The following is a 27,931-nucleotide window of genomic DNA, read 5'->3' on the forward strand; positions in this document are numbered from 1 at the left end:
AAAATAAATTTGCATCAATTGCTGTATCGTTTCACGATTTATTTTCCCAATACTTTATAATATAGAAATTATACATACATACATACTTCCACCATGCATACATACATACATACCTACCTACATATATATATATACACACATACACACACATGGTACACACGTACATACAGGGTGCACATTATGAAAGTAAAAACCGTAAAGAGACAAGTCACTTTTTGCGACGCATCTCAAATCAAATTGATGACTAATACTTTGGGAGACTATTTTGTACAGAGATATTTAATTATTTAGATAATAGACTGGTAATTGGTTACATGTACATGAATGTAAAGAAATAAATAAATTTTAGACAAAAAAAAAACACTTCTTTTTTTTCTCATCGCATTTAATGTAATTGTCTTAGTCAACAAGCGATGTTCGTTTTAAAAAGATTCCATGTAACCTTTGCTCTCCGTACACAAGAATTAAAACCCTGTATTATATCGCATGTAATTTTATATAACAATCGCTAGATTATAAACGTCATGTAATTCTTGCGTATAGTTTTATATTTCACAATAATTTATGTTACTAATTCGTTATATTATTATATAAGCAACACAGAGTTACACACAGTAATGCAGGTTTATATGTTCTCAAGAAACATGGAACATGTACGTATTATAAGGTCTTCAATTTTTCGGATTCTTCAGATATCTAAAAAGCATCCTGTATTTTCAGTTTAGGAAAACAAATTAATTAAAGTGTTAACAAACATCGTAACCGATGCGCTTTACTTATCTGAAAAACATGTTTATCATATATGTTTTTAATGTTTTAAACACGTTTCCTTGGCGTTCTTCTTTTTATATCAGTAAGAAAAAGCTTAATCGTCTCTTGAACACTTACTCCGATTAGTTGTTTTGTCTAGTCGATAATTTAAGCGTATTTAGAAGGCTATAATCTGGTTTCTTACACATTGAAAAAAAACCGAGTGTACACAATGCGCCTAATTACACACACAATAAGATTTTCAGCAAAATATATTATTGTGAATAGTTTGTATTAGCACAGAACTGAAATATTACTTAATTCAATAAACATTCTGAGACAACTTGTACGTTTTATTTATTACAAAAGAAAATTAAACTGAATAACAGACAATACAAATATAATCTTAACGAATTTATATGATTGAATACGCTACAAAATTGCTCAATCTTGACTAGTAGTTTTTATCTGTGTGTTTTAACAATTGAACAAATTACATAGATTCATTGAATTAAGTCATCGGTAGAATATTTTCTTTTGTTTCAAAATTGTCAAAAATTATTAACGCGATGACGAGATTTAAAATATTGATTGTCTATTACTTTTCGTGTCGAAAACCTAACATCAGAATAATTATAACATCAAAATTTGTTCGCAACAAATCTTGGAATGCTTTTATACTTCAAACATATACTATTATATTTTGACACGTAATCGTTATATCAAAGTTATTGCTACTTATTAAAATAAGAAAAAACACTTTCTGAAATTTAATTTGCAATATTTCAGCATTTCACACTTGCTTTTTTCGTTTGCACAAATCATAAACAGAATATATTTGAAATAAATCATCATCAAAAGTGTTGGTTTTAAATTACAAAAACTATCTGGTTTTCGAAGTTTGCAGTTCATTTCAAGTAACATCCATTGTCTCTTTGTGATGTAAAACTATTTCGGTTGAGTGTCCTGTTGTTGTTGTGTCTGCTGCTGTACTTGCGAATGCGCTATAGTTTGCAGTCTCACCTGACCAAGATTGGACGGGGAAGTCAGATTCGAAGCAGACGCGGAAGTGGCGTTTATGCTGGGACTAGCGTTTCCACCAACGGTCGACCCGGTGGTAGCGGAACTTGAGCTCGGACCTGGACTGGAACCCGGACCAGGACTTCGCCTTATTGCGGTAGGAATCGGCTTTCCCTGAATAGGTGTGGCCTGTCGTAATTGAGCTGCATTGCTGGCAGTAACTACCTGAATGGTCTGCTTTAAGTTGGACGCAACTGGTATCACTCGAGTTTGCAGCGGTGATTTAGCTAGTACCACTTGACCTGTCTGAGATACAGCTTGGCCTGTGGATACCTGTGATTGCAAAGCAACGATGTTTTCGTAACTTGTTTATTACATTTATCATGTAAATGATGGCCATCATAAAAGTTTACTTAAAAATTTAATTCTAGTGTCAACACACATAACTTGGATACAAAAGTAAAAAATTAAAAAAATTAAAAAAAGAAAAGCAACGTATGAAAAAATATTTACTCTGTTCTATAAACGAAATGTTTACTATATAAAACAAAGTTAATAATATTTAATTTTACATACATGGCTGAATTGCTGCATTGCTGTAGGTTGTACATGTTTCATCACATGCTGGAACTGTTGCACCGTCATAGTCGCGGGTATTGATTTCTGTTGTACAATCAATTGTGCCGGCACACCGGTTTTACCTGCGACTTGAGCTATCTGTGCGACTTTTTGCGTCGTTGGTAGTTTTCTCTGAGCGAGCAGTTGAGGATGAGTAAGTGCGAGTTGGCGAATCTGTTGAGGAGTTGCAGCACGAACGCCCGCTACATTAGCCGTCTTCACGAGAGCTGCTACAGGTGTACCACTTGTAGAAGTTCCCGCTTGTTGCACTTGCAAACTTGCAGCCTGAGCGAAGAGTTGTGCCGGTGTGAGTCCCGTTTGACCAGGCACCTGTAAATCATATGTTAATCGATTACTTTTTCAGTCGGAGCAAACTTGCAAAACTGTTTGGTTATATCTATGTTTCAATCACCTGCACTTGCGCGAGTGTTGCCGTAGTCGCCTTGGCCTGTTGCTGCAGCGTTTGTCGTTTTATTAATGCGGCCATCTCTGTGTCAGATACTGCTCTCGTCACCGTTTGCCGTCCCATGGCAGTTTGCGCCGTCACGGTGCCCGCGGTGCCTGCCGTAGCAATACCTTGCTTCATCAAAGTGGCCGCTGTTGCTCGTTGTTGTGCCGCCGCTGCTGCAGCTGTGGCCGGTACTGTGACGGATACTTTTTGACCGCCAGCTTGCGCCTGCAGCACTTTTAGCTGTTGCTGTTGTTGCCGCAACACTTGCTGCTGTCTGTAATACTGTAGCTGCGCCGCTGTCGGGGTTTTACCGCCCGACGTCGCCACTACACCCACGAGACCTCCCTTTTGACTGGTTGGACCAGCGGATATTTGACTCGCGGACACCAAACTGGCTGTTGCAATTCGTTGAGCAGTTTGTTGCAGATTTACCATGTTTGCCGACGTTGTCCTCGGATCTTGTATGGTTACCTGTCCGCCTCCTGGCCGGGCCTTTACCATCGTTGTAACCACTGTAGTGGTCGCCACGCTGCTCAGATTCACGTTAGTGGCAGTAGCTTTCGAGCTGGTCATGATACCGGCGGTGGTCATGGTTGGAATCGTTTGTGCTAGTTGATGAATTTGGGGTCCGCCAGTATTTGCGACAATTTGTTGTCCGGTCTGCTGCTGACTTTGTTGCTGCTGCAGCTTCAATTGTTGTTGTTGCAAGAGCCTCACCGCAACCTGTTGCTGTTGTTCCGGAGTTAAAGCCTGTGACTCACAGTCACAGGTTTTAATTCCGGTGATTTTCTTTAATCTTTTTAATAAATCAACGACTAAAAATGACCGAATCATTTTTATAGTTTAATTACATTAGTAATTAAATCCACAGGGTTTGAAAATTAAATAGACTTCACACAAATGCTTTTCCATTCCATTGTTTGTGTATAATATATTAATTGTAAAAGATGTATTAATTTTGAAAGATAAATTATTTTTTGACTCTAATACTAACCTGCTGTTTCAACCTTTCCTTCGCGATTCTGTCAGCACGCTGTGTGGCCACCTCCATTGGTGACATCGGATTTTCAACTTGAATGCCCTTTTCTATTACCATGGCTGTGCTGGTGGGATTTCTTATTAATGAATTCACGAGCAAAGGTTTCACAACAGTTGGCGTTCGTTTATTCGAAACAGATTTGACAACCTCATATCTCTGACAGGCCATTGACGAGAACGAAACATTCTTGTCTTGATTGTGTAACTGAGAAGTTCTCATAAGTTTGTTGCTTTTGTTTTGCTGCTGAAAGCAAAATATTAAATCATAAACATTCATATGTTCATATTTTCCTTAACATTGACAAATAATAAAGTAGCATTTGAATAGTTATCAAACTGATAAAATAAATCTTTACTTCGGATTGTGTTTTATAAACGGTCTTTTGTTTCTTCTGTTTCTTCGGTACGGCATCGTACAACAGCTTGCCTTCCTCTCGGGGTACTATGATAGATTCGTATCGGTTTTTGCACTGCTTATACGATCGATGCAGTCTCGAGCAATTATTGATGCTATCAGCCACTAGATCCCAATTGGGTGTGTGACCAGGCGAGAGAAGTGCAATGTTCATCGGAATATTTTGATAGGTCTGGAGAGCATGCAATAGACCCCACTCCTCATGCATTAACCAGTCCATAACGTGATCTGGTTCCGGCGAAGTCTTCATCACGTGCGACGACAACTTTATCGTTGGTATTATAGGACGTGATGTCGGGCGATACTTGCGCTCGTGCGCTCTCATATCGCGACGCATCTTCATTATCGTCGCTGTCGGTCTCTCGAAGAGAGACTTTGGTATATATAGATCTTCTTTGTGGCGCATCATTTTGGCCGGTCGACAACCTACAGAAACAATGAGTTTATCAATAATATTAAATTCTCTAAAAAATATTTACTGTTACTGTTTATAAATATATAAACTACTTTGTAATAAGGACATAGACGAGATCTAAAACAATTGACTGAAAATGACCAAATTTATGTACACTTAAAAAAAATTCCGACAGGTATAAATAGTTGTGAGAACTGATGCTTTTGATACAGTAAGATCGTTTAGACTATGATTCTCAATATTTATAATCAAGATTAACTCACCGTCATCATTGATACCAGTTTCAATTCTACTTCTGTTCCGTTCTTTCTTCACGTAAATCGGCGGAAGTTGAGCCTCTGTCATGGTAACATTTTCATAAAGAAATCCAAGAGAATAATCGATGTATACGTCATTATCAGTTGTAGGAGGTGTAGGTGGGCACCATACCTAAGAAAAAATGTTTCTTAAGATACTAATAATTGCTAATAATTTTTGTGTGTAAATAAAAAGACTGACTCTTACATTTATAATTTTACACTAACCATCATAAATTAAAATGCGATAAGTGACAAATTACAATGTAATAAATACACAAGGTGATTACATTTTAATATTGTAATTATAATATATTGTTGTAATTATATAATAATATAATATATAATATACTTTATCATTATTATTATTATTATTATTATTATATATTATAAGTATGATATTAATATGTAATTACCTTTTTTTCAAATTACACTGTATAATTTGTATGTATTATAATTTAATATATTAATTAATATCACAAATATATATTAATATTATACATGTGTCATATAAATATATCATATTTATATTATATAAATGTGTATGAAAAAGAAAAGAATAAAATATATTTTGTATTTACCGGCATTTGTTCCGTGGTGTTTTCTGATAACCAAATCTGCAAGATGTTACAAAATTAAATGCGATATTACGATATATATATAAAAAGTATATATTGAATACATCACTCTCGTATTAAAACGCTTTTGAACAAATTAGTAAAACTAAAAGGAAAAGAGAGAAAGAAGAGCGAAAAATTAATCTCTTTTTTTCTGTACGTCTTAATTTTCAGATTTTTCATATTAATTTTTCAAAATGAGATTTCAAATTGTTTTCAGTCTAAGTATCAAAATATATAATAAGATAATCGAAGTTCAAGTTAGTATCTCTCTGATGATTGCCATTTATCGATTGTTTTCTAGTGTTAACATTTTTGTCTATAGTTACTTTTTTACTTGACTTTATAAAATAATTTTTAGTTTGAGAATTTTTTATGACATTATTTTATAAGTGTGGCATTTGTAACAAAATTGATAAATCTCTAAAGTACCAATCTTCATTGGGTGTTTTAACTCTCTTAATTTCGAATTACACATACTATATTTAGAGTAACTTTGATTATTTCTATAAAAAAATTTGTTTTACTTGTCTGCAAATATCTAATCGAATTTTTTTACTTTAATTACGTGAGATACGTAATGCTCTAAATTGGAACAATTTCACTAAATAACTTACGCTCTAAATTTTTGTCTCAAAGACAAAAACTCAAATTAAAAAAAAATTGTTATGAAAATTAGAAGTAAAAAGTTCGTTAAATATTCTGTAGACGTTCGAAGGTTCTAGTTCCTTTCTCTCTCTCTCTCTTTCTTTTCAAGTGTTCTAAAGAAACAATTCTTATTTATGTCTTTGTATCTGATACTGCGTCCAGAGTCTCTTTTTCCATATCTTTACATATAAATGTGCTAATATGTACATATGTACAGGATGAACCAACTAAATTAAGTATGACTAAAGAAACTGATAGACGCAATATCTCAGTCATGTGCCTGCTTATATTCTTGCTGCGGACTCCAAGTTTGGAATGGCAAAGGCAGTGTTTTGGTGCCATCTTATTTATAAGAACAAATTTTTTGGAGCTCGTTTTTTTTTTTTTTTTTTTCTTTTTTAACGTGTTTATTAATGAAGTACATTTTTCTCGAGAAATGTGCGGTCATAATAGCCTTGCCACACCAAACCGATACCGAGAGAAAAAAATCACGATTAAATATAAACAAGCACACTGAGCTGAGAATAATTTGACACCAAAACGGAACTGAACCTTTGATCGACACAGACTTGGAAACGCATCAAGAAATAAGAGTACACATTTCGATGTAGCAAGGAATATTTCGTTTATTCTTTTTTCTTCGAACTCGCGCTCGATCATACAAAATACAGGCACGCAACTTAAGTATTATAATATATATATGTATATATGTGTGTGTGTTTTTTTTGTATGGAGGAAGTAAAGTGGAAAGATATATCCTTACACGTACTGTATATATAAATATACATATTAACAGTACAAATTTATATATTAGTAAATATATCTATTTGCACTGTTAACATATATACATATATATACTAATCAGGTCATTGCGAGTTATGTAATTCAATGCGACACAACTGAAACTCTTTCTCAACTTGGTTGCTGACTTTTCTCTCTTTTATGAGTACTGGATCAAACTCGCGTCTAATCTTTATTACTCTATTTTTTTTTTTTTTTTTTTTTTTGTCAGTTAACTTTTGCCGAATTTCTTCCAAATTCACATCGATCACAGATGCAATTTAAATTATAACATTAATGTAATGTTACTTTTAGTTTAAATAAAGTAATGAAAATAATTAGGGTAGATTCAAATTAAACGTTTTTTTAATCCCTGTACTCCCTTTGTATCTTTTTTAACACTTCTCGTTCGCGACACGTATTCATGTGTAACGATGTTTCATAGTGTGTGCTTCTATTTGTATGTGTGTGAATAGTTTAGTGTGACGCACTAAGGAATAACTCGACTAAAGTTTTACAACTAGAGCTTGTCCTTTCCTAAATGTAATATACATTCATTCGTTTTACACTCATCACATAGTTTATATAAATCGCAAGTTATCAGAAACGCATTCCCCAAAGATCCGTCCTCTTGCTGTTTGCACCTTCCTGTATCATTTTCAATTTAATGATAATATATTTGAAAGAAATAAAAAGGTGAGTACAACAAACAAGCGGAAAGCGCAGGCAGTATTAGGAACGGATCTTAATATCTCAACTCCATTGGTGTATTCTAACTAAAATGAAACAAATGACATGAGGGGCACCGGGCCAGAGTACAATTTACAACGCTAAATATTACACGCGTACCCGGTATAGTTAATTAACGAAAAACGCAGTTTATAATTATGTACAGAAAAACGTACTCATTCTCCGCAGTAGCGTTAAACGTGTCTATTTAATTCCTTCGTTTGTCTTGTACAGATTATGCATTTTTTGCTTCTTTAGAGACCTTTCTCTTGTCCAATTGTTCTCGTAAGTATAATTTTATATATATATATGTAACTGTCTATCTCTACCGTATTTTAGTATTTAGAATTTAGTAAACTCTCGTGCTATTTTTAAGCCTGCAATACATGATGCTTTTTCCCATGTTAAATCGCGGTGGACGCTACAATATGGCAATTCTTCGATTTCGCAACCGCGATTGTCGATTCTGGTGCTTGCCTCGTCAATCTAGTACAAAAAAAACAAAAAAAAAAACAAACAAAAAAGGCATCATGTGTCGCAGAGACTCTAGACTTTTCTCTCTTTGTCAAAGATTGCATATAAGTGTTATTTCGAGATAAGAATTCAACAGTCACGTTGAGAGCTATATGTGGAGTAAGTACGAGCAAAAGACGCACATCAAGCGTCCTAAAAGTCAAGTTCAAACTCGACATTTTTGTCTTTTTCATACAGTTTTTCTTTCATATACCTCTTATTCATTAACATTTATCGTTTTAGATAATTATTTGTTTGTTCGCATTTTGTTTACTTTTTCGTTTTTTCTAGAAATAAATTAACAAATAAGTTAATAGAAAACTTTAACGATAAAAAATCTGGCCAATTTAAATTTTACATTTAAATCTCTCAAAACATAGATGTTTCAATTTCATCAGATTAATAAAATAAAGGAATCTGTTTCATCAGCCATGATTATAAAGAATTTGATTTCATTTTTCTAGTTTATACGTTTTTTTAGATTTTGTAGCATGTTCTAAGAGCAAGTTCTGTGATTTGCTTGAAAGATCGAGATTTCTTCGAAATTGAACAAATTTTGTTTACTTTAAAAATCTTCTGTTTTAAATTTATAAGTAACTGTTTACTTATATCTCATTTCTTTCTCTCGTTATTCTTAACTCCATCCAAACTTGAGTGGAAATATTCATTTGCACTGTCACGTTTATGTTGCAGAAAATACGTTACAACATTTATGTTAATGAGAGAAGCATAGAAATCAAAGTATCATGTGACAAATGCCGAGTATAAACTACACGTATAGTAGGCTGATTACACATGACCGAGTATAGTCGGAATATTAATAACGTTCTCAACGGAACACACGTCTCTCTTCCTCGTTCTAGATGGCAACCGATAGAACACTTCAGTGAGACTCAAGATATCGTGGCGCTCTTCAACTTTTCAGAACGCGTCATAACGGAGGGAGAGGGCGAAGGAGAAAGTTGCGAAGAACGACAGGATCTCTTCTGTTGCGGTTCTTCGTCGGTATCATCATTCGAACAATCCTCGGTACACGCAACGTGTCTCGAGCGCTTCGCTTCTCTGCGTAATCTTTTGGATTTAGAATCGGCCACCACTAAATCGCAGCTCTCGCGTTCGGCTTCCTGCTCCGTGTTCAGCGAATCTGAGAATCGAGATACAAGTGCTTCTTTGTCTTGCACCTTGGTCTCATTACTAGCAGACTTGGATTGAATTGACGCTACAGTCTTATTGCTAGTGTGGTTATTTCTTGTGTCCAGAGTGAGAATAGCCACAACCTTGGCCGTCCTTTGAGGCTTTTCAAAGGACGATGTAATGTCCGTATTTTCGTTTTCGTTGCTTGTTAACGAAGTTCGTTTGACACTTGTTCTGAGAGCGGAAACAGATGACGACGACGACGATGGTGATTTTATCGAGGAAATGGAATTTAAAATCAATCCCGATCGCGTTATTCTAGACACGTGTTCATTGTTGTTAACGTTCAGTGGAACGTTTTGCCGAGGTGCGTCCGAACAACGTTTGGCAGAGGCTACGATTGGCGTTTCCTTGGAATTAGGATCGGATTTCATCGGCGGTATAGATCTGCTACGTCTGAATTGATGCGGGCTTAAAACACCGTTGTCCTGACACTGCTTCGAGTTTCGTATCGCGCCTTTTTCGCCTCGATTAGGCAAAGCTCCATCAATTCTCGTTGGAGAGTTTGCGGTCGCCGTCGACCTTGTGATCGGTCGTGGAAGCGGAGTGTCCGGTCGTCTTTTCGGCATCGATTTTGACAAAATCTGCGTCGTCGTTTCATCGTCAACCAAAGGCGAAGAAGGCGTCGACGAGTGACTACTTGTCGTTGATCGCGTAATCCTACTCTGCTCTATGACCAAATGCTGCGGATTATCGGCTCGTCGTATTCCCTGACTCGTTTTCACTTGTGAACTGCTGTCAGTTTCCAACACCGAATCAATTTTATCCGATAACATCGCGTTGCTCTCCTCGGAATGATTATTGATACTCGACGGAATCTTGGAACTGCGGGTTATCATGCTTCGCGTATTCACGACCTCTACTTTGCGCATTTTACACTTAGGTTCGTTCAAAATAGCTTCATTTTTTATTAAAAACGCCGAGGAATCACACGCGTCTGATGTCGATTCACTTGTTTTTCTTTCATTCGAAGGATCCAGATCCGAATTCTCGCGCATATCATTCTTTGAACTAGGCTTGAGATTAGCATTTTTCCGCGTCAAGAATGTCATCGAGTCGATGTCTTCGTTATTTTCGCGACCGTCTTTATCTTCGACTGCGTTACAATGAATGTCATCAGTGTTCACGATCGGATTTTTGGGATTTCTTTGTGCGGCAACAGAAACGCGCGGCATTGTGATTTGCTTGGAAAGTTTGTCAGTCGTGTCGGGGCTTCCGTTGCGCAATGTTTTCGATCGTAACACAGGAAACGAACGATTCGAGGATGACTCGACGTTTCGACGATTCGACGACTCAACGGAATTCTCCGACTCCTTCGACACCGCGGCAATTAACTTCGATCGCGTGTTACCGCACAAAGAATTGGCCGACATGCCGAATTCAGACTTGGACTTGGCTGTCGTTTCTTTCGAGCGTTTCAAAGACGTGTCCGACTGCGCTGTGCTTGAAGGAGATCGGGAATCTTTCGCGCTAACGTTCACATCGAGATTCTCCGCGTCTTCGTTGCGATTTATTTCGAGCTCAGACTTTCTGTAGATCGCGGATACTATTTTCGGCGGACACCGCGTCACTTGAACGGAGCAGATAGTGATTCTATTAGCATAATTAGTGATTTTGTCGTTTTTCTCTTCTTTAACATTTTTATCTATCTTCTCGTCTTTAACGCTTTTATCTTTCTTATCTAAATCTAATTCTAATGTTTTTGTTTGTCCCGCTTGCGTTTTCGCAATTGGTGTTGAATTCAAGTTATCGACAGATTGCTCAATGTTAGTATCATCGATGCACTGCTCCACGCCATTCGAATCGATTAAAACAGATATTGAATCCCGATCGTCTTTGGATGTATTACGATCAACTGTTTCAACAGTCTCAGTTTTTACACTTTGATTAGGACCAACCGATAACTTGTTAACGTTAATCCGAACGTTTCTTTTAGAACAGGAGTTAACCGACGTCGGCGAAGGAAGAGTTTCCTCGGACTTGGCGCGGTGGAATCTTCTACGCTTTATGCTAGGCAGTATGGGACTTACGTCCAGAGTCCACAAATTAATATGAACATTACCGCGAGATCTGGTACGGGGACTATTTAAATCAAAGTGATTCCGGTTAAAAGAACCGGATCCCACCAAACGGCTCCTTCGCCTCGAGAAACCTCCTCCTCGCTCAGAATTGTCGCGATTATTCGCTCTCCCGTCCTCGTTTTCCTCACTAGCTTCTTTCTCTTCATCCTCCTCGTTATTTTCTTCGCCACCCCCATCTCCCTCTTCCTCCTCGCCCTCATCCCCCTGACTCTGACTCTCCGTATGACTCGATTCTTCGTCAAGACTATCTTCGATTACGTCCTCTTCCTGCGACTCGGACTCCGAGTCCGACTCGGTACTAGTACTCTCTGTTTCGCTTTCTGCTAATAATTCGCGCGCGCCTCTACTTCTACCGCGACGTCTACGTAAACCTCTCCTATTCGATATTGCTAGTTTCTTATTGATTAATCGCTTAGAACCGCTTTTTGCGGTAGCGCTATTAACCTGATTTTGCGCATCCTCGCGGCCAAATGTCAGCGGCTTCTCGTCATCATCGGCCAGTCGCATGCGTCGCTCTTCTTCCTCGCGCAGAGCCCGCAGTCGGTCCAGCTCCCATTCCTTCTTCTGTTGTTCAAGCTCTCGTTCCGCTGCGGCCAACTGGGCCGCAGAAAACGCGTCCTCAGATTCCTCGACGAATTTCATAGCGTATCGCTCGATGGGAGTTAACTGAACAAAATATTTAAAGAATTTATTTTCTTTTTAAAAATTGTCTTAATGATATAATAAACAGTAGTGGAAGATTTAACGGCGGCAAGAATAAGATACAAATATGAAATGACTGAACTGATTCAGCAAATTTGTTCTACCTGAGCAACTAGATTCTGAACTTCCTGCTCCGCTTTGCTGACCTGCGTGTCCTCTTTGTCAGCCTCTTCCAGAGGAATGTTTTCGTCGAATTCGGCGAGATCAGCAACAGCTTCTGCTTTCGCGGTTTTTGCAGCTTGTACATCGAGATCCTCTTCAACGGCAGCTAGAGCACTCTCAAGTGCGCCCATCGCCACCTTCTCTTCAACATGCTGACTCGATAGGCCGCTCTGGAACGGTCCCGCTGTGTCTTTGCTCCAAGATTTCTCTCGGTCTCGATTCTGCTCCAGCACTTCGGCCATTCGCGTTGAAGCATCGTTTTCCGTTTGATCGATGTTAAACAGATCTTGAATGGTGGACTGCAAATAAATAAAATAATTTTTCAAGTATGACAAAATTGCAAAACGTGTGATCTACTTAACAACCAATATAGAGATAATATGTAACTATTTGATGATCTAAAGTCCTTATTTAAATACTTACACTTTTGAAGTATGCCGTCGTGAAATTACCACCTTCAATAGCGAGATCACCCAACAATCGCTTTTGATTCGCTTTCTTTAGAATATTCTCCTCTACGGTCTTCTCACTAACTAATCTGAAATATAAAACGATATATATCGCACTTTTGTTTTGTGTTGTTAACATGTTAATCAAAGAGCCGAGACCATTTTTGTATAAATTATTTCAAATATCTTTAATAACACATTACCATTTAATGTAAATATAAAATAATTTCAAAATTTTGTACACTAGTGTCGTTTTTTTTATTAAATTCATTACGTTATATAAATCGCGTACCTATAAATATGTACATCCCGCGTTTGTCCTATTCTATGACACCTGTCTTGCGCCTGCGCATCCATTGTAGGATTCCAATCGCTGTCATAAAATATTACCGTGTCCGCGCCTGTCAGATTTACGCCAACACCGCCCGATCTCGTTGACAGAATGAAGCAGAATATTCGCTTATCGCCATTGAACCTTTCCATCAAAACCTGAATGGTTGAATTGTCATTTTTAGGAGTAGTTCATTCAATTTCTTAAGTATTTTGTTACTTATCGCATAGTAAGTTATACTATTTTTCCTTATAAAAGCATTAAAAATGTACACAATATTATTTGGTACCTGACGTTGATCTACTCTTGTAGTACCGTCCAGCCGCAGATATATGTACCCGTGGAAGTTAAGGAAGGCCTCCAGCACATCCAGCATTCTGGTCATCTGCGTGAATATGAGAACTCGGTGATTCTCGGACTTCAGCTTTCTTAGCAGACGGTCTAGCGATTGCAGCTTGCCGCAGTCGTACTGGATCAGTCTGGGATCGGGAAACTGCGTGAGCATACGACTCAAGATCGGATGGAACAGATCTTGCTTCGGCGACAGTTGCTTCTGCAGCTCTATCCGCAGACGACGTTCAGCCCATAACTTGTGCGGTGGCGGATGGGACACGTGAAGACGAGGCATTGGCGCGCGCACGGCCGGTACGTGGACCACAAATCTACACATTGTGCAATAAAATTGTATTTCATAGAAATGCATTCTTTAGAAATGAGTCATTTTATAAATTTATGCAAACAAAAAAAAACAAAGTAACTAGATAAAAAAATATCAATAGTGTTTTACAAATAATGTCGCATACTGACCTTTCAAACACTTCTTTAAGCTCTTCGACAATTTGTTCCGTGCTTTTGATTGCTTCCGCGAGCGCCTCAGTACGTGAGAAGAACATCTTTCGAGTGTGAGCATTTTCTTTAGCTGTCGCGCAATGCAACCAGCCATTGTGCCAACGACAAGCTGTCGTAGGTTTACCGATTCTTAAAGCCATGAACAGATCCTCGCCGTAAAGCGGACATGCAGCGCATCTGCGTTCATTGATGTTTGCCACAAAATGTAATTTAGTTTGTCTTCTTTGTCGCCTCTCTTCCTCCAGCTGTGGCTGCAAAGTAATTAACATCGTCAAGAATTTATGATCGAAATATTTCAAGAAAGTAACTAAATCGCTCAGATAGAAAACATATCGAATAAAATTCTTAAAATTCTTAAAATAAGTAAATAGAAAAAAAAATATATAACTAGCTCTTATGCAAAGCAAAGGAACAAAAATTTATCGAATTCTTCAACATTCATCATCTGAGAATTAAATTTTTAGTATCTATATTTTTAATCACCAAGTAAAACTCGGACTTCGGCTGTCCCTTGGTCTGCGTTTTGGTGGCTTCTTTCTGAGTTTGTCTAGTGACAATACCACGTATCGATTGCGGCTGATTGGACTGCTGACTGTTATTCCCGCTTGATAGAGGGTGTGAGGCAGCTACATTTAAAGGAGGTACTCTCATGACGGGTCGGCCACTCGAAGTCGTCATCACGCCGCTAACTACTTTATTCACTGTCGTGGCCGAAGTGGACAGACCCACCAATGATTTTGACAACACTGTGAGACGCGGTCCGCTCGGCGTCATAACCGGAAATGAAACTAATAGTACAAAAAAAAAAAAAAATGTGTTACTTTCTTCGTTATCTAAATATTACTATTCGTTTGTTGAGTAACATCGATTCATAATAAAACGAGAATTAAAACTACAGCAAAGACAAACCCGTATTAGTGTTTTGTTGATTCGATGTCAGGATGATATGTCTACCAGTAGAAGTTTGAACCAACTGCGCAAAACTAGGCATTGCTATTCTCTGGACGGAATCGCCTTGCTTGACCGTAACTGTCTGCGTCGCCAATCGTTGAATACCGTCTCTGATACTGGCATTTCCCACTGTGATTCTCTGCGCATTCGTCGCCGCTGTGGTTGGCGTCACAGTGGTACTTTGCGAATTATGTCCCAACGTTGCCACGGGAATAGCTGTTATGTGAAAATTCATGGTGTTTATCATACGTATAATAGAATAGTTGATTTTTACGCAAAGAATTGATTATGCCCTTGGTTCTTGAATGTTTATAAATAATAAGATTATAAGCATGCTGGCTAAGGGATCATTGTTCTAGCATCACTGCAAAAGGGACTGCCTAGCGAGAAAACTCACAGCGACAATCACTGATCTATGATGCAAATTCACTTTGTAACAGAGTAATATATTGATATATATATGTTTATATGTACAATATGTTCGATTTGTATATACAAAGAATTTTTATATAAACAAAGAAATAGAGGAAAGAATTGTCGTACCTTTTACACTACCTTGATGTTGCACCAATTGCACAGAATATCCCTGTAATTGTTGACCACCCGCGACTCTCAATGTAACACCTAATAATACAAGTATCTATTGGATTTCACGTTAAATTTAAAAAATTTCACACATTCTTCTTATTATAGAATATATATATGTATTATACTTTAAGCATACGTGTCAATTGAATTGCTGAGAAAATAATAAAGACGAAAAAATCGCTTTATTCTTTTAAATTTTAATTGAAAGTGAGTGTATGAGTTAAAAATTTATAAGAGGCATTTACACAATGTATTAGATAGTAATAAAGTTCCATCGCGATCCGGGATAAGGTTTTTTCATTTCAATAAATTTCAAATGTGACAGCGTTAAATTTGCTACGACCAAGAAAAACATTTATCTATTCTTTACGTTACCATGTGTGTAATGGTCGCAAAATGATTTTGCCACTGATGAATCTGACGCAAAATGTCACGGGAAATAACACGATAAGAAGATATGACACCGCTCTAAACCTACCTTGTCCCGGACCTGTCTGGCTGGTATTTAATGATTTCAAGTGAGACGTACCCACTCTTGGCGTGGGTAATACGCCAGCTAGATTCTTTAATCTGGATTGTATTTGCTGCTGCTGCTGCTGTTGCTGCTGCGTCGATGACTGCCTCGCCTGATTCGACAGTCTGACGTTAATTTTGATACGACCAGACGGACATCTTGGTGGTGGTTCTGGCTGACTATCTATTTCTTCTATGAGCTTTCTGGGCGTTTGCAATCGTCTCATTCTATGCGCAACGAATGCACTGAGTGTCAGCTCCAGATCTAACAGCAAAAGATTCAGGCTAGACAGTTGGATGTGCTGCAAAGTTAAACCACAGTTTGGATAGATCCGATGACTGAAGGCTTAGCTTTTAATAATAAAGCTGGTGAAGGTAACAAGGTAATTTTGTTTTATTATTTTACCTTGAAAGGATCGTAATCCAACGCGCTACAGACTAACGAGGCGGTCACGAACTCGAGCGCCTCCATTTGAAACGGCGAGACAGTCGGTCGTACTTCGAACAAGTTCGGATGATTGCACACCTTTCGCAATTGCATCAACACGTTAATCACACTCAAGAGATTCCCACTGGCAAGCGTTTCCTTCGTCCTTTAATAAATGATTTGTTATCAAACATTTTGCACAAGTTTGATAAAAACAAATTTGCAAAATATTTTGCGTGCAACATAAAACAGAAAAATTATTTTGAAAAAGATTTTTAGATGGATTTTAAGAAAAACTAAGTGCTTTTTAATCCTTACACAAGCGTCAAAGAATTCACTTACTTAGCTCTGGACATAAAATCATCGTACAAAAATCTCTGACGCTTTGACAAGCGACACATAACTACGTGCTCGTATTTCTTTGGCAATTGCTTTTCTACCTCAGTTTTCAACCTTCTCAAAAGAAATGGTCGCAATACCTAACGAAAAATGACACATTAACATTAAATACATTGCATAAAAACGATCGCACATACAAAGTACATTTCTAAGTTCAATAAAATTATTTAACTTCTTTTTAGTTAGTATTACAAACAAAAAGAGAAAAAAGATATAAAAACTACGTACAGACCTTGTGCAGACGACGAATTATGTTCTCATTATATTCACTATTCCCTTCGATCATGCCTGTGACAGGATTGCTAAACCACTCCTTGAATTCACGATGAGACTGAAATACGTTAGGCATGAGAAAATGCATGAGCGACCACAATTCCATCAAATTGTTTTGAAGTGGTGTGCCAGTAAGAAGTAATCTCCTGAAAAATAATAATAAAAGCAATATTTAGTAGTTCTGATGAACATTTATTTTTGCAAGAGTGAAAGTGTGAATTTAATTTTTATAATCACTTTAGAAAATAAATATAAATCTGATTGTTTCTTTGATTTAATAATCAGACTAACAAAGACTTTTAATTAGTAAATATGAGCCGATACACTAGATGTTTGTGCAAAATAAATAAATAAATAAATAAATATATATATATATATATATATATATATAATGTACATGTATTTATAAACTTTAATTTGTGAATTCATATAAGATGCTTGATTTGCATGATGTATGTGAGAAATATCTATTTGTCCTCCCTATCTAATTTAAGAATTATATAATGCACAAAAAAAAAAAAAAAAAATTTACATCTTGGCCAGAAGTCGAACCTGGAACATTTCGCTTTCCGTGCGATCGCCTTCCCAATTCGACCACCAAGGCACTTGGTGTATCTCTCGCAATACTTAAATATAACAACCCAAGAATAACGCTATCTTCTACCGGCATCAATTCTGACCAATTAACGAATGAAATTAAATTAAAGTTCATGTAGTTTTCAACCTAACAAATATATTTACCGGCTAAAATTCTTCGTTAGTTTGAAAACTATATGAATTTTAATTTCATTCGTTAATTTGTTAATATAGTAAATTTATCAATTACCGTTGTGTCTGGAAGTTCAAAAGCAACTGCCATCTCTGTGACTTGAAGTTTTTAATATTCTGTGCTTCATCCAAAATAAGATATTTCCACTTCTTTCGTCTAAAACTTTGGTGATCTTGTATTACTAACTTATAGGACGTAATACATATGTGAAAGGCATTCGGCTTTGTCCATCCTGTGAAGAAAAAATTTTGTATTGTGTAAGTAGAAAACTAAACTGTCATAGCATGTAATAAATTCGAAATTTAGAAATATTGTTTCTCCATACAGGATTCGTATGTCATACAGTGATTAGTTTCTGACACGCGAGTTTTTCTGGAGAAATTTTTATTATCTCGCTAAAAAAAAGTACAGACATTGTCAAAAGACGACTTAACGCCTGTTGTCGGTAGCGAGTTAAATTACATAAATAAGAATACAGTATGCAACTTTATTTATAGAAAGAAAGAAATTCCTATATTTATGTGCTATACATTACATGTTAATTTTTAGCTATATGTTAATTTAATTAATCAAACAGTAGCAACAAATGTCTTTGACATTAATATAAGCCTACACGAGCAATCTCTATAATAAATACCTGTTCTCTTCTGTTTTCTTTCTTTCTGCGTGCCGTAGTATGTCAGTATCTTGAATCCGGGACACCATTTTTTACATTCCATTTCCCAATTGAGCATCACAGACGTTGGTACGATAATAAGATGAGGTCCCCAATTACCTTTTTCACAGGCTAGATGTGCTAGTAGCGCGATAGTTTGTATAGTTTTACCCAGACCCATCTCGTCCGCTAGAATACCGTTTAACTTTCTATCGTACATAGTGACGAGCCAATCTAATCCAATATGCTGATATTCACGAAGGCGGTGTTTTAAAAGAAAGGGTATTTTGGTGACAACCTAAAAAGTTTATAAAATAATAGTAAACAAATAGATCATACATAGCTGTAGTTCTACATAAAACTGACATTAAGTTAATATATTAAAAATAGTTAAGCGTTTGTTCTCTGAACTTTTTGAACAATTTTGTAGTGATTATTTTTCAGAACAAAACAAACTTTATTCATAAGAAAATCATCACCATATTAATTTTCCTTTCGTAAATTTTGATGAGCAAGATTAGTGCTTCATCAACTTGGATTGGAAAGGAGTCAAATATCACAAATAAAATCGAACAAATAAACATCAATTCATAACTTACACTAGTTGTGAGCAGTGTATTTCCCTTAGGCTGAATGCTCTCAGCTAACGCAGCGACGTTATCCATCTCATTGTGAGCGTCCGAATGATCAGTTTCTGTAACCTATATGATGAAAAGTAATTATTGTCATTAACATAAATCAAAGAGTTGAATTACATGTGTGGTAGCAATGACTCATTACATAAATATATAATAAATAAAAATCTACAAGCTTAGTGTAATGTAAGTATTTACGTTTTTTTATACTGAATAAAACTCACTCTATCTGATTGCTTTTCTGGATCTTCGAGAAGGGATTGAAGACCCACATCTGCTTCTGTTTCGCTTTGAGTCCGAGTTTCTTCTTCGTCACTCTCGTGATCGCTTTCTTCACTCTCGCTTTCGCTGTTTGTTGGCTGATCCTCAGTGTCTTGCATAGCTTCCTTGTCACTGCTCTCTTTATCCGTGCCTAAGTAAAAAGAGAAAGCACCTCGATATAAAATGGTTCTGTTATTATTAGTTACTCTTTTGTGATTTGTATAATTTGCAAAATTCTCTCAGACAAATGCCTCATTTAACATCACGAATGGTAATTGAGATAAATGAAAACCATTAATCTCGCACCTCAGAATTGGTAAATATCGTCATCGATAATTGATATAAAGAAAAAAAATTAATAACATCCGGCTAAGTCAAGTTTATACCATATAATATAATTGATATATAATTAGAATTTTTAAAAGTATATACTTTTATCAGGTATGGATTTACCTTCAGCCTCTATGTTCTTGTCCATCAAGATATCCGACATATTTGCATATTTGGCCGCGAGCTCGTCAATAGACATTTCGTTGTCAGCCTTTAAACAGAGAAGTATATCTTTCTCACTTTGTTCTGTAAAAAGATCATTCAAATATCGAAAATGAGAAGTTACCTTAAGCTCATCGAGTTCTCGCTTGTGATCGACGTCTCCCTCGAGTCTCTCTTCTTCCATAATAGTGTCTTCTTCATCCGAAGACTCGCCAGATTGAGCGACAAAATCCGCATCCCCATCAGCCGCTTCTTCATCTTCCTGCAATAGAAATCACAGTCTTATATAACTTTAAAATTATGATATATTCAATAGAAAAATTGATTTAATTGTTACTAAATTTCTCAAAGTTTTATATTATCTCCAAAAAAGATAGAGTACGCGCACAAATTTTTATTTCTATCTACAAAACATACATTTTCTTCTTCATTCGTAGTGTTTTGCGGCGACAAACTTCTATTCTGATCTTCCAAATAGTCTGACGGCAAATCTTTCAAGAGATCTTCCAAAGGTATTTCCGACTCTCTCTTCAACAATTCTACTTCCTCTTTGTGATTAGTCGTCATTTCCTCCTCGGCTTTAGCTATAGTTTCCTCATCATCGTCTGAACTCTGGTTTGGCTGGAACTCTTCTGTAATTTATACCATTTTTTTGTTTGTTTTTAATCGTGTTTACATAAAGTGTTGAACACAATCAGTTTTTTGTAACAAAACGTACCGTCGGAATGACACTTTCCTGGTGGAATTGGCGATGAAATACGAGAACTGTTCATTGAAGCTGGAATACTCTGCGGACCGTCAATTTTATTGAGACCTTCAGTTAGCCATGTGGAATATTTCTCTGTTTGACCAACAATGAAATTTAAATGTTGATCTAACGCTTTCTTTCGTTTTTCCTCTAATCTCGTTTGCTGTTTATATTCTACCAACTGTAAACAAATCAATCGATGTTATTATATTATGTACATATATTTTGCACACACGCACACACACACGCGCGCGCATACACATATATATTTTAAATGAAATGTGTGTTTACATATATAAGATTATACAATAATAACGCATGTCCTGCTATAATTCTTTGGTTGAGTTTACGTTGAAAACAAAACCATACACAATATGCAGACTTTGCTGTTCCCACAACGAGCACACGCTTCTGATAAAAATACATCGAGAAGGTCGGCTTAATTAGTGTGGGGTTGGAGTAGCATAACAATAAAATAAAGTCAGATTTATATAATTATCAATATCTTATAGTTTTTTTTGTGTATGATGTGTGTGACTCACCTTTTCAACGTTAGTCCAAAATGTTTTGATTTCTTTAGCGATAAAACTAGCGATCTTCTTCAATCGAAGCTCTTGTGATTTCTCGGCCTTTTGCGCCTGAATCGCTTTCTCTTGGAAATATTTTTGTACCATTCGCGCACACTTCTTCGCTGCGGCTTTTTTCCATTTACGCTCCTGAGCAAAGTCGGCGGCCAACCAGACCATCTCTTCCAAAAGATAGTCCCAGTGAGCTTTGGTTCGAGTTGGTTCCTGCACTTTAGGCAATCTCCGTTCGGACCACAATCCTTCACGTTGCAACTCAGCGATCCTCTGCATGACATATGCTTCCTGTAACCGAAAACACATTAACATTAAATATTTTACATCGCTTTTCACACAAAAAAATCTCATATAGTTGATTGTTAACATTTTAATAATTACCTGCTTAGCTTTTTCCACTATTTGTTCTTGATTATTTGTAATATCAGAAGAAGTGGAAGTTGTTATAGTAGGTGTTGCTAATTTCACGAGCTTAACAATAGGTTGCGGATTGTTAAGCGCAGCTGTTGCCATAGCTGCTTTTGTAGTTGTAATATTTGTTATCAGTGGCGACGATTTGTCCGTTACAGAACTCGCAGCTACAATTGTAGTCATAGTTTTCGGTGGGTTTGAAACCACAGATGTTCCATCTGAAACTACAACTATTTTTGCATCCAAAGTACCGATTTTCCTATTATGATAGTCTTACAATAATTGCTTTGAATGAATTGAACGTTACATATATGATAAATACAATTCAATAATGTAACATTTTCTTATAATTTGGACGCTTTTGCAAACAGATCAAATACTGTACGCATAATATAAATGTTTTCGATATTGTAGACAGGTTGTACTGTCAGAAAGTTGTACAGAAAGTTGTTTGTACGCATAAACTGAGCGAAAAGAAAAAGCATTCGCTTCAATTTTAGTTGTAATATAAGTACTACACAAATTCATACAAATTTCATTATGAAATTTAGATTGTTCTTAGAGATATCTGGCACATAATTTTTCTTTTTAACTTTTTTCTAGATTATGATATATATTATTATGACTATTTACAATGCTCTTTGATCTGCAACAAATGGCTCGTAATTATAATTTAAACAATTAAAAACTACATTGTACATGTTACGTAAAAAAAGGTAATAATACAAAAGTATAAAAATAGTATAAAATATTTTAATTTTCACTAATTTTAAATAATTGTTTAATCAGTTTTAGACTTGACTCTTAAAATATTTGACCAGTGCACTTTACTCTTAATAATTGGACATTTTGTATAAAGTTTAGAAAAATGTACCAATAAGAAAATTTTGCATTGTCTAATATTTAGTCATGAAGTGATTGTTGATTTAACTATCTATCATTAACTGAAGATTACTTTAAAACTTTAAAATAAAGTTAAAATATATCGATATTGATACATTTGAATTTAATATATTATTTCCTTCATTACATCCTGATTCAAATTTGTTTTTTGACCCAAATTCATACATTTATTTTGGAGTAATTGTTAAGGATCTAAAAAAAGACGTTTCTCATAATAATATCTTATTAATTTTTAAATATGTTATTTGCAGCTAATACACACGCTAATACGCGCGCGCGCGCACACACACGCGCACACACACAAAGCCTGTGGTCAAACTAATACTTCAAAGCATTTGAAGTAGTATTCTATCTTTATTCTTCATTGAACGTAAAACAAAAATAGAACAATTTGAATCATTCGTAGCGCTATAAAAGCGTTACTTTGACCGTAGCAATATATACATGTTTGAACATACACTGGCTGTCATTATATTGTGCAAAGCGAAGGGAATAAATTCTCGTCCTGCTATCTCTCTTCTATTCTATTTCTCTTCGCTAGTCTCTTCTAGCCGCGACTGGCTAGCTAGTTTTGTGTAAATAATACTTAGTATTTCACATACAAAAGATATATTTTGAATGTTTTAATTTTCCAACAAAATTTTATGGCTGTACTCTTGCACTACTTACATGACCTAAGAGTCAACAAATTTAGAACTAGTACAAACTTAGGACTGTTTTACTTTTAAAAAGAATAACACAAATTGACGTCTGAAAAAAAAAAAAACGATTTAGAGTTCAGGTTTTAGGACATGAAACAAGAAAAAACCTAAATAAAGTCGAAAGTTATCTCAAAGGTGTTATCTCAAATTGTTATTTCTATTATATATGAGAATAGATTTTTTAGTTTTCTAATGTTATGTAATAGTTAAATGTTTTGCTTGAATTCGATTGTCTGTTGAAATTTAAGATGTTTTACAATAAAAAAATTAATTAGGCAGATATATAAGTTTATACTATCACGTATTTATAAATACAGGAAACTTTAGTAAAGTGATAAACGTTGTTTAAAGAAGTAAACTTTATTGAAAGAAATTTTTATTTTTATTTCAGAAGCGTTTTATCACTTTAGTAAAGTTCGACAAATAGAATTGGAATTTCATATATATGTATTTATAAATTTATATAAATTTATTTATATAAAAATTTATATTTGTATAGATATTTATATACTTATATAAATAAATTTATTTGTATACTTTCTCGTTTCTATCGTCAATAACCAGGAGATCTGTTGTTTCGAGCATTCAAGAGATTCATAACTGATTGTATGTATGTTGAGAATAATTCACGTATCAACATTTCAATGTTGCTGTTAAAATAAGATTGAATAACAAGTTGACAAGTAGACATTTGATTAATGAACTGTTGTACAATTTTGCGTTGAAGATTTCGAAGCTGCAACTCGCGAAGTAACGGCTTAGAACGTTTGAAATAACGTTTCTTGTAGTTACCTTGCACTGGAGCTGAAGACGTAACAGGTAACGAGGTAGATATTGCTACAGACGCCATTTCCGTACCAGATACTGTATTAACTTCTGCACTTTGAATTGTGGATCCAGATGTGACAGTTGTGACATTGGCAGTAGCAGAATTAACAATTGCAGAAGTAGTAGTAACGATAGTATTTGCAGCTGCAGTAGTAACAGCAAGCAATCGTGACAACTCCGACGATGATGGGGCAGTCAGATCCTCGTTATCGTCTTCTGGATCTAGCCGATTTTGCCGTAGGAAGTTTCGAAATTGTTGCGTCTGCGGCCGATTGCGCCAAGCCGAGTACTCCACTATATTGCCCCCGTGACGCAAAAAGTAAAGCTCCGACACAGTTTCAACATATTTTTCACGGACACTATTCATTCGTCGCAGCTTATATTCCATGACCTGTTTGCGGGCGCTATTTGCATCAAATGTAGTTGACTTCTCTTGTGTTTCAGATAATTTTAGCCGTTTCCTGGGCTGTTGTGGCGATTGGCTTTGTGGCGATGATACCTGAGACGACGACAACGAAGACGAAAACGTCGACGAAGAAGCCGATGACGGCAACAATGATGATGACGATGATGACGATGATGATGACGATGACGACGACGACGACGACGACGACGATGATGATGATGACGACGATGACGACGACGACGACGACGACGACGACGACGATAATGATGATGACGACGACGAAGATATTGATGACGATGACATCGGTGTTACGTACACATTGCTTATTGCCGTGCGTACAAACTTTGGAGATGTTGCCAATACAACTTTTGACGAAGATTGTGGTCGCGATATGGATGATAAATGAGACGCGCTGGATGCGGTAACACCTCCGGTCACCACGCCTGCTGCATTACGCGATGGTGCGCCAATGTTGACAATTCTCGTAACTCCAATTTGTCCTCCACTTGCGTTAGTCGTTGCATTGTTTGATATAACCTATGACAGAAAACGAGTAATATTCAGAAACTGATATTTTAATCTTTTTTTAGTTTATAAATGTAATTGCACTGTTTAGCCTTTTATACCAAAAAAGTGCTACTGCTTATATTACATTCATATTGTTTTATGATTTTAGATTGTGCTTGAAAGTAGAAATATAAAAACAAATATATGAAGACTCACTTGCAAACCAGGAACTTGAGTTGTTATAACAAACTGTTGACTGCCACTAGCGGCGAGAACTTGCTGCAGACGAATAGTCTGATGAAGTGCATTTCCATTTTCATTGTTATTAGCTGTACCCCGATTAAGGGGTGATAAAATAGGTGTGCTCTGCTTATCAGTCATTGCACGTTATGCTATAAAAAAAATATATTAAAGAACACTTAAATTGCATAAACAGCAAATAGTAAAGTTATTTATCAAATATTTTACAAATTTAACTTTCTAGTGAACTCAGAATCATTTTTTATTCTTTACTTGTTATATTACTTGATATGTTGAAAAATACAAACCTTTGTGCAAAAGGTAAAATTATGCTATAGGATCATTTACATAATCCTGAGTTAGCAATCGCTTTAAAATTTGAAGTATTTTGTATTTCCTATCATGATAAAAAAATAACACTAAATAAAAATATATAAATTCTGATGTAGTTTTATAAAAACTATAATTAATAATTGTTCTGCATGACTTTTTAAAATTTATGCATATTAGATAATGAAATAAGAAGCAACATTTAAGGAAAAATTACATAAATAAGTATATATATTAAATGCTTCGATATACAACATATATATATATCTATATATATTAAATAAATGTATAAATATAAAAGATTTGTACATAAGAAAAGCTTTGCTGTATACAAAGGTCTATATAAAAATATACATATGTTTGTATTTGTTATTCTTATATTAGTTTGACATGTATGTTCATACAAATATAAATAAGTGTTACAAATCATTCTGAATATTTAGTAAAAAAATTACTTTATTTTAGTAAAAAAATTTTTCTAAATAATATAAAATATAATATTATCAAAAAGAAAACAACAAACATTCCAAAGGGGTAGATAGGTAAATGAAGCTTGTTTGTTGAAAGTATACATACTGTTTATATTAGCCAAGGGATAAAAGATAAGCGAGAAAATTTGCTGTTGATTCATAAAAAAAATAAAAACTAAAAAAATTAAAAAAATCTGCAAGTATTGCGCAGAAAAAAACGACAAGGTGTATATGCGTGAAATTCAGCGCCGTGCGCGATGACGGGATATCGGGGAATCGGTGAACGAGAAAACGTGTCATCGCGAGTGCCACAAGATACCGGGCCGACCGATCGAACGACCGCGACCTGTAATCCGAGACCCAATGATGAGCTGTCCGTGCGAACCGTCGAGATGTACCTCGAGGCGTTGCGTCAGGGTAGGCGCCGGGTGATGAAAAGATATTTACGCGAGGAGCTCGCGCGACAAAGATGTACAGGAGGAGAGGAGCTTACGGCTGCATCATTGGCGGAGAACGATCAGCGCGAGGAGATGATCTCGCCGACGACGCTTGTCGCGACGTCGTAGTTGGGGAAGCCGCGAGACGCGGCGCGGTGTGGCGTGGATACAAAGGAAATCTCCCGTCCGCCATGTTGGCGTTGGCTCTGAAACCTACCCGGACTCACCATAATGTAATCACAAATTTCCACGACGTGGGTGTGCCATCCACGCTAATGATCGTCACGTCCGTGATTCGCGTGAATCGATTCACAATTGGATACCTCACGTAACGCACGACACATGAACTATATCTAATATTTTACGATACATTGTCAGACAACGGACTCAAGGACGCGTAGTGCTTCTAAACATGGCGACGGTCGAAAGAGAAGTTTCAGCCGAGACGAAGGTGCCAAACCGAGGATCTCCGCGTTTGCCTCGGTCGCGTAGAGATGGCGCCGCACAAGTCTCCTATTGGTCGGTCGCGACTATTGCGCGCTACAACGTGGCATCGACCGGACTGTGTGATTGGTCCGTCAGCTCGTATGTTCGAATCCATCGTCCAAATTAAACCGATCGCGCTCGAACCCCGACCCGGTGCTCGATCAAATCAGCAACCACTTCCTCACGGATATCCTCCCCGCACAAAAATATAGTCTTATTCCGATTGCATACTTTTTCATCTTAATTAAAAAAATCAGACGTAAGATCTAACATTGAAAGATATAGGTATGTAAAACTTTTTAGCAACGAAAAATATCCGATAATAGCGCGATTTTATCTCAACTAAAAAGCACATTTCTCTCACAAAACATCAAGTTATTGAGAGAAAACACCTTGTTCGATTTTCTCAACAGCATGCAGAAAAAATAACTGAAAAAAAATCTCTGAAACAATTTCTTGATTTCAACTACATTTTACTTGTGTTTCATATTTTGCACTTGAAATATGAAGCATCGTATAATATGAAAAAATAAATAAATAAATAAATAAATAAAACAGAAAAAAATACAATACAGGTTACAAAAAGCAAATTTCCATCTACAATGAACCTGCAATATTCGCCACGTGGCGCACAAATTATTCTCCATTGTGTTTCTCCGCTACGTAGGAATTCAAACTGTATTCTCTTACGTTAATCAGTCTCTTCTCACCGATTTCTAGATCACTCCACAGTTTCCATTAATGGGTGTTGACGCTCCGAATTGCGAGTCTTCGCCGGCACCGTTGAGCACGAGGACCCGGTTCGATCGCTGATTGCGCGCGTCTCGCGAGAGAAGGACGCGCGCCGTCGTTGTCGTGTGGA

At 36.3% G+C, this 27,931-nt stretch overlaps 1 protein-coding gene across 11 annotated transcripts; it reads right to left on the reverse strand.

Moving 5' to 3' along the window:
- Window positions 1-18: 18 nt before the first annotated feature.
- LOC109854949 (helicase domino) lies at window positions 19-27,863 on the reverse strand. Of its 11 annotated transcripts, none has more exons than XM_020428600.1 (33): window positions 26,811-27,005; window positions 25,323-25,498; window positions 24,158-25,136; window positions 21,732-21,985; window positions 21,312-21,638; window positions 20,740-20,950; window positions 20,439-20,653; window positions 20,146-20,283; window positions 19,983-20,070; window positions 19,493-19,680; window positions 19,233-19,334; window positions 18,616-18,931; window positions 18,036-18,210; window positions 17,169-17,355; window positions 16,880-17,016; window positions 16,517-16,703; window positions 16,076-16,412; window positions 15,553-15,633; window positions 14,968-15,225; window positions 14,542-14,846; window positions 14,017-14,309; window positions 13,499-13,871; window positions 13,171-13,367; window positions 12,853-12,967; window positions 12,372-12,728; window positions 12,010-12,231; window positions 5,585-5,620; window positions 4,971-5,136; window positions 4,234-4,718; window positions 3,834-4,118; window positions 2,801-3,589; window positions 2,347-2,718; window positions 19-2,103 (listed from the first exon to the last, which is right to left on the reverse strand). In XM_020428600.1, exons 2-33 carry the CDS (start codon window positions 25,485-25,487, stop codon window positions 1,699-1,701), a joined length of 8,745 nt encoding a protein of 2,914 aa, XP_020284189.1. In that variant the 5' UTR covers window positions 25,488-25,498; window positions 26,811-27,005; the 3' UTR covers window positions 19-1,698. The 11 variants fall into 11 exon arrangements, with proteins under 11 accessions (XP_020284189.1, XP_020284191.1, XP_020284190.1 ...); XM_020428602.1 differs by having other exon boundaries at window positions 2,801-3,562; window positions 3,834-4,121; XM_020428601.1 differs by having other exon boundaries at window positions 2,801-3,568; window positions 3,834-4,121.
- Between the last annotated feature and the right edge of the window lie 68 nt (window positions 27,864-27,931).

The sequence above is a fragment of the Pseudomyrmex gracilis genome, unplaced genomic scaffold (genome assembly GCF_002006095.1).
Source record: "Pseudomyrmex gracilis isolate BER0280 unplaced genomic scaffold, ASM200609v1 scaffold_76, whole genome shotgun sequence".
NCBI classification, from domain to species: Eukaryota; Metazoa; Arthropoda; class Insecta; order Hymenoptera; family Formicidae; genus Pseudomyrmex; species Pseudomyrmex gracilis.